The sequence below is a fragment of the Hibiscus syriacus genome, unplaced genomic scaffold, assembly GCF_006381635.1.
Source record: "Hibiscus syriacus cultivar Baekdansim isolate YM2019G1 unplaced genomic scaffold, ASM638163v2 tig00110637_pilon, whole genome shotgun sequence".
Lineage (NCBI taxonomy): Eukaryota > Viridiplantae > Streptophyta > Magnoliopsida > Malvales > Malvaceae > Hibiscus > Hibiscus syriacus.
The window spans coordinates 2,472,735-2,480,725 of record NW_024062808.1 but is presented as its reverse complement, the minus strand read 5'-3'; the positions used below and the strand labels follow the sequence as shown (position 1 = coordinate 2,480,725).

Below are 7,991 nucleotides of genomic sequence, written 5' to 3'. Positions count from 1 at the left end.
TGAAAAACCTAATAATAATGCAAAAATTTCAAAATAAAAATAATTAAAAAAACTAACCCTCGGTGGTTGATTTGGTTGATTTTCCATTTCTGACCGTGAATGATTTCGCCGGAGATGGAGACTGTTATCGTCGTGGGGACTGATTTCGTCGGAGATGGGGATGGATGTCGCCTTAGAGAGTGAGAGATGGAGATGAGACTGAGTTGTGATTTATGGTTTTAGGTTATGAGTTGCGATTACGGGATATACTGTGGACGGTTCAGTGTTCCGATATATTAATATATTCGTGTTTGAAATTTGAAAAAAAAATAAAAAATAGCGCTATGTAAATCGCATTGCGATTTACGTATTCGCATTGGGATTTACGTAATCGCATTGCGATTTTCCAAATTCGCGTTGCGATTTACGTATTCGCATTACGAATTAGGAAAATCGCAACGCGAATTTGGGAAATCGCAATACGATAGTCAGAATCGCGTTGCGAATCTGGAAACTGATTTGCGATACCGAAGATCGCGTTACGAATTATCGATCGCATTGCGATTTAGTTGGTCATTTTGGCAAATCCAAAAAAACTTGGTTAAAATCGTATATTATAAGGCATTTTTGGTCACTGAGATTATTTTCTCTTTTAAATAATCAAATAATATTAACATACATGGAGTGGACGATGGCATAAGAGATAATTGACAATACAATAATAATATTTGAACAATTGAGAAAACTTTTTATGTGATGTGGAATTAGGGTAGTACGGGGATTAAGGGAGTAGTGGGAAATTAAAAGCAGTTTGTTTATCTTTTAATGGAATCATTCAGTGTTGAATGTTGAATCGTTTAGTATTTAGCGTGTTTATTTCGTATCTCTAATGATTCAGTGCTGAATGATTCAGAAGAAGTACATTCTGAATGATTCAGAGTTATTATCAAATATCATGTCACATTCAGAGTTAATTCTACAGCCTCTAAATCATTTAATAATTGAATCATTCAACGCTTAATCATTATTAAGTAAACTATTAGTCCCTAATATTAAAGAGTAGCTGTAGGAAAAAAAAGTGTAAGGGAAAAAAGGGAAATTTTTTCCGTTCGACCAAACAAATGAAACGTTACGAAAAGAAGCATAGAAAAGTGGGCAAACTCAGCAAAATTTTCCTTTTGGATTCCCCCTTCCAACGTCGATCTTCCTTTCTACGAAGCCTCTTCTCTGCTTTATCTTCTTCAAAATTTCAAAAAACCCAAATTCCAATTCTCTCTCACACACACAGTCACAGTCTCCATCAGAAGAGTGTTATTTGTTAAGTTATTTTGACTTATTGTTAAAGGCCAAAATTCGGGTTTTTGGTTAACTTCGAGGTAAAGATCTTCGGTTAACCGTTGGTGAGTAATCGGTAGTATTTTTTTGTTGTTAATTTATTCCTCTTTAACAAAGACCATCTACTTAAATTGATCTTCATTTTTTTTCGCAGTGAAAAAAAAAACTTTTTTGATGTAAATTCTAGGCTTCACCACCTTGTCATAAGATACCCAAATTGAAAATATAGTGAATGATTGTTTGTTTCTGGGATCTTGTTTGCTTGTATAGTAAATGTTCACAACAGAAATTTTCTTGTTTTTTCGTTGTTTTTTTAGCTAAATAGGATTAGTGTGATTATTGGTAACAAGGGCAGCTGTTCTGCCTCTTTTTCTTCTGTGCTTCTCGTTTCTTTTGATCTTTTGGAAGATTTTTTTTTAGTTTTTTAGAGAAGACCCAATTTGAGTATTGTGGAGATCTGGGATTTGTTTAATCTGTTATGCCCAATGAGGGCTTTTTTCCCAACTGATTCTTGCAAAGAATTACTGCTCAATGCTATCAATCCTCAATCTTGGCTTCAAGTTGAAAGAGGGAAGCTTTCCAAATTATCTTCTTCCTCTTCATCCATGTAAGTTTTTTCCCTTTTTCTGGGATTTTTCTATAGTTTTATGTTTTTCTTCTTCTTATTTTTGGAAATGAATTGAGATTGTTTTGGTTTATAATTTTTGTAGGGAATCATTCATCAAGGTTCCCGAGCCACCCATAGTGCCATTCTTTAAACCTGTAGATTATGTAGAGGTCTTAGCTCGAATTCATGAAGAACTCGAATCGTGTTCACTGCAAGAGAGGTTGAATCTTTATTTATTGCAATTTCAGATCTTTAGGGGTCTTGGGGAAACCAAATTAATGCGGAGGAGCCTCCGTTCTGCTTGGCAGAAGGCTGGCTCTGTCCATGGGAGGCTCGTTTTTGGGGCGTGGGTAAAGTACGAGAAGCAAGGGGAAGAACTTATAGCTAACTTGCTTGCAACTTGTGATAAATGTGCACGAGAGTTTGGACCGGTAGATGTTGTTTCTCAGTTTCCGAGGATTGAGGTGAACGAGACTTACCCGGAGACCGTTGTGATGAATGGGGATAAGAGCCTGAAGAAGGTAAACTTTAGGGTCGGAGATGAGAATATAGTTTGCGATAGACAGAAAATAGCTTCTCTTTCGGCCCCATTCCATGCTATGCTCAATGGTTACTTCAATGAATCACTTTGCGAGGAGATTGATTTATCTGAAAACAATATCTCCGCATCTGGCATGAGGATGATCGGTGAGTTCAGTGTGACGGGCAGCCTGAGTGATGTCTCGCCTGATCTTTTGTTAGAAATGTTAGCTTTTGCGAAAAAATTTTGTTGCGAAAGACTTAAAGATGCTTGTGATAGGAAACTCGCATCTTTGATTTGCACCAAAGAGGATGCCGTGGATCTTATGGAATACGCCATTGAAGAGAATTCCCCTGTCCTTGCTGCATCATGTTTGCAAGCTTTCCTGCATGAACTGCCTGATTGTTTGAATGATGAACGAATGCTGGAAATATTTAGCCATGCCGATAGACAGCAGAGATCGATCATGGCTGGAGCGGCTTCTTTTTCCCTCTATTGTTTATTAAGTGAAGTAGCTATGAACCTCGATCCTCAATCTGATAAAACTGTTTCTTTCCTAAAGCAATTGATAGAATCTGCAGAAACTGACAGGCAGAGAATGTTAGCTTTTCATCAGTTGGGATGTGCAAGGCTTCTGAGGAAAGAGTATGACGAAGCTGAAAGTCTTTTCGATACAGCTGTAAGTTTAGGCCATGTTTACTCAATTGCAGGTTTGGCAAGGTTGGGTTACATCAAGGGTCGTAAACTTTGGTCTTACGAGAAGCTTAGCTCGGTGATTTCTTCTGTTAATCCACTTGGGTGGATGTATCAGGAGAGGTCATTATACTGTGAAGGTGATAAGAGGTGGGAAGACCTCGATAAAGCAACTGAACTCGACCCTAATCTTACCTACCCTTACATGTATCGAGCTGCTTCCTTAATGATGGAACAAAATGTTCAAGCTGCTCTTGGTGAGATCAATCGAGTTCTTGGGTTTAAACTTGCATTGGAATGCTTGGAAATCCGATTTTGTCTCAATTTGGCTAATGAGGATTACAAAGCAGCCATGTGTGATGTTCAGGTCATTCTAACACTTTCCCCAGATTACAGAATGTTCGAGGGACGGGTGCCAGCATCCCAGCTCCGCACGCTTGTTCGTGAGCATGTCGACAACTGGACAACGGCGGATTGTTGGATGCAGTTGTATGATAGGTGGTCTTCCGTAGATGATATTGGATCTCTCTCTGTAATCTACCAAATGCTCGAATCCGGTGAGGCTAAAAGTGTTTTATACTTCCGACAATCGTTACTCCTCCTCAGGTATGCTCAGACTTCCAAACTAACTTGTGTCTAATAAGCATGCATCCTACGTATGTCGGAACGTTGTATTTAGTTTGTGCTTCGATTTGATAAGGTTGAACTGTCCCGATGCGGCCATGCGAAGTTTAGAATTTGCTTGTCAATATGCATCTAGTAAACACGAACGCCTGGTTTATGAGGGATGGATCCTATATGATACCGGTCACTGTGAAGAAGGGCTTCGAAAAGCAGAAGAGTCCATCAGAACCAACAGATCATTCGAAGCCTTCTTCCTTGAAGCTTATGCATTGACTGAATCTAGCATGGATTTATCTTGTTCTTCAACAGTTATTTCACTGCTCGAAAACGCCTTGAAATGCCCCTCGGATAATCTTCGGAAAGGTCAAGTAAGGTTTCTTTTGCCCTACCTTTTTCATTTGAAAATCTTCTGTCACTAGAGTTTCTGCGTGTCTAATCTTGGTTCGGACTCGAATGTTTTTCAGGCTCTTAACAATCTTGGAAGCGTGTTTGTCGATTGCGGGAAACTAGACTTAGCAGCCGATTGCTACATTAACGCCCTTAAAATCCGACACACGAGAGCCCATCAAGGCCTTGCACGTGTACATTTTCTCAGAAACGACAAGGCTGCAGCATACGAGGAAATGACTAAACTGATTGAAAAGGCTAAAAACAATGCATCCGCCTACGAGAAGAGATCCGAGTACTGCGACCGCGACCTCATGAAGGCAGACCTGGAGATGGTCACTCGACTAGATCCACTCCGGGTGTATCCTTACCGATACCGAGCTGCAGGTCAGAATATGTTCCCCTTCTGTTAATAGTACAGTCAATAGAAAGCTAACGGTTGCTGATACTTGAACAATATGTTGCCTTTTTTTCTCGAACAGTGTTAATGGATAGCTACAAGGAGAAGGAAGCCATTGCTGAACTGTCGAGAGCTATTGCGTTCAAAGCGGATCTTCACCTTCTACACCTACGGGCTGCCTTCCACGAGCATGTGGGCGATGTCTTGGGCGCCCTCCGAGATTGTCGAGCGGCGCTTTCCATAGACCCGAATCATCAGGAGATGTTGGAACTACACAGCCGTGTGAACAGCCATGAACCCTAAAATCTGTGTTTTTTTTGTTGGGTTAATATAAAATGTGGGGAAGAAGAGAGAAGGAAGAGATTTTGAAATGTATAATTATCATGTATGGTGTGTGCAAGTGGCATCCTTTGTTCACCAGTTTTGGTTATGAATGTACAGTAACAAACAAAACCTAAGCTTAAACTTCAGGCTTTCAGCTCAGATCCTCTACACTATGCCGCCGGAATCTGCAGCCGCCGTTCAGAGGCGTTGTTGTGGATTGTGGGCCGGAATTTGGAGCCGCAGTTCGGAGGCGTTGTTGTGGATTGTGTGGATGCCCATTTCTCTGTACCATAATAGTATGACAACCAATTATTTTTCATTTTGATCATCCAATTATTGTTTTTCAAAATCATATATTCCGTTATATTTTGATTTAATTTTTATAACACATTTTATAAAAAAAAAAATCATTGATGATGTGATATTTTCTTATGGTGATATATCAATACTATCGTTAATTTTGTAATGACTGATGATCAAAATAAATTTAAAACTAAATGTTAGGTATAATTTTGAAAAAAATAATTGGATGACTAAAATGAAACAAAGTGATAGTTGAGCATTAGTCGTGTAGTTTACCTTATTTTAAATATAATATTATTTTCTTAAAAAATATAAATTTTAAAATCCCATTTAATAATAATAATAGATAGTGGTGAATAATTCGTACATAAATCTTAAATAATAATTTTAGTTGCACCATATATATATGAAAGTATGGAAACACGAAAAATAATCGTCTATTTGATTCGAGAAAATAAAATTTATTTTATTTTTAAAAAAATAATAATTATTGAAGAAAACATATTTGATTTTAAAATTAGAAAATAATTTATGAAAAAAAAAAATAAAAAAAAATATGAAAATATAAAAAATAATTTCAATGTTTTCATTGAAATTATTTTAAAAATTTAAAAATATAGAAAAATACGATATCTTTAATTTAACTTACATGAGTTTAAATCTTTCTAATAATAATTTTTTTAATTTAATAATATCTAAAACCTTTAAACTTTAAAAAAATCAATATCGCCCTTAAACTCTTTTCACACTCAATGTGGTCATTAAATTAATGTTTTAATAATGTAAATTTATATTTGTATATTTAATTTATTGAATATCTTAATAATTATTTAAATTTATATTTTAAATTTAATTAATATCTTAATTTTTCTAAAAAATTAAATAAATCCTCAAACTTTTTAAAAAACCAGTTAGGCCCTAAAACTTAATCAATAAATCAATTAAGTTCATCTATCACATCATCATTCTTCGTGTACTGCTACAACAACATTGTAAACTGTCACATCAACATTGTAGATTATCATATAAGCTTCGTGAATTGTCTTGTAAGCACCGTGATAGTTTGATTTTCTCAGTTAAAGGATCACATAGATTTTTTCTTAGTTTAAGGGTTACATTGAGTGTAGAAAAAGTTTTTTTAAAAGTTTGAGGACTTTAAATACAATTAAATAATTTTCTTATGTATTATTTTAATTTAGTTGATTTATAGTATTTTTATTAACTTTAAATACAATTATTTTTTTTGTGCTCTCGCTTTAAATACAATTAATTCTAATGACATTATATTTTTATTATAAACCAAAATAATTTTTGTGTTATGAAACTTCTTATTAACTTTATTATTTTATATTTGTATAACTAACATATTAAATTTATGTAATGAATATTTTTAATAATTATATTTTAATTTAATAATTATTTGCTAATTTTTATTTTAAAAATTAGATACTAAATATATTGTCACTATTTTTATTTTTGAATTTAAGTTTTTTTATTAATTAAATATGTTTTTTAATTTTCAAAATGATAATTATTTTTTGGAAATAAAAATAAAAAATAGAAACAAAAAAAATTCTAGAACCAATCGGAAATATTTTTATAATAGTTAATATTTAAAATAAATATATTTTAATTATTTTTCAATTACATTAAAATTTGACCAACTCATTATATCAACTCTGTCGATGATATATATATATATATATATATATATATATATATATATATATATATATATATATATATTGTCGTGACCGTCCCTTTTATGGGGCCACAACCGGGTAGGTACGCCAAGGCCAACCATGTATAGGGCCTAGTGGCAGGGTAGAACAAGCTTGTCCTCTTTTCAAGCATTTTAATGTTTTAGGTAGGGAGTAGGGGTATGACTTACTGTCCCCTGTTCGAGCATTTCAACGTCTATAGGTAGCATTTCTGTTATTTTGTTTTCGCATATATGTAGGGGGTGGACAGCCGGCAGAGTTTGGGCTGATCCACAGGTAAAGGTACGTGTCTTGTGAACACCATCGAGGGCCGCCCCTACGGCCTAATCGGTGGTGTGGGTGAGTCTTCTGTAACCCGATATTTCTTTTATTAATAAAACATTTTTCTCTCGGAGAAGTCCGGGGGTTGAGGTGTGTATCCGCTATGCCCCACGGGCTCGGATTATTGGTCGAAGGACCATGTGGCTATAAAGATCTAACGCGATGTTTGTTTATGCTTGATCAGATCTACGAGATTAAGGCTGACTTGGTTGGGAAGCGTCCCTTTCGAGTGCCACACGGATTAGCAACCGAACCAACTAGGCTAAGTCCGTGACACTTGGTATCAGAGCACAGAGGTGCGTGTTCATTTACTAAAAGCACGGAGGTGCTCATTTGTTGAGTAAAGCATGATAGTGCTTGTTACCTGCTTGTGGCACAGCTGTGCACAAGTGCTAAACCTAGCACAGAGGTGCTTCACCTCAGGCCGCAGCACGGAGGTGCTCGGTCATTTGTAAAAGCACGGAGGTGCTTGATTTTAGATTGTAGCACAGAGGTGCTCAATCATTCCAATGCACAGAGGTGCCAGAATTTAGATTGAAGCACAGAGGTGCTCAGTCATAGTTGGCTGCACAGAGGTGTCAGTCCTCGATTGAAGCACAGAGGTGCTCAATCATCTTAGCTACACAGAGGTGTCAGCTCTCGGCTGAAGCACAGAGGTGCTCAGTCATTTTTTTTTAACTGCACAGAGGTGTCAGTTCTCGATTGAAGCACAGAGGTGCTCAATCACTTTTGGCTACACAGAGGTGTCAGCTCTCGATTGAAGCACAGAGGTGCTCA

At 36.2% G+C, this 7,991-nt stretch overlaps 1 protein-coding gene across 2 annotated transcripts; it reads left to right on the top strand.

Moving 5' to 3' along the window:
* Positions 1 to 1,173: 1,173 nt before the first annotated feature.
* On the top strand, positions 1,174 to 4,884 carry LOC120136892 (ETO1-like protein 1). Of its 2 annotated transcripts, XM_039152820.1 has the most exons (6): positions 1,174 to 1,379; positions 1,502 to 1,921; positions 2,025 to 3,740; positions 3,835 to 4,126; positions 4,223 to 4,532; positions 4,628 to 4,884. In XM_039152820.1, the coding sequence occupies exons 2-6, from the start codon at positions 1,800 to 1,802 to the stop codon at positions 4,846 to 4,848; spliced, it is 2,661 nt and encodes an 886-aa protein (XP_039008751.1). In that variant the 5' UTR covers positions 1,174 to 1,379; positions 1,502 to 1,799; the 3' UTR covers positions 4,849 to 4,884. The 2 variants fall into 2 exon arrangements, with proteins under 2 accessions (XP_039008751.1, XP_039008752.1); XM_039152821.1 differs by lacking the exon at positions 1,174 to 1,379 and having other exon boundaries at positions 1,469 to 1,921.
* The last annotated feature ends 3,107 nt before the right edge of the window (positions 4,885 to 7,991 follow it).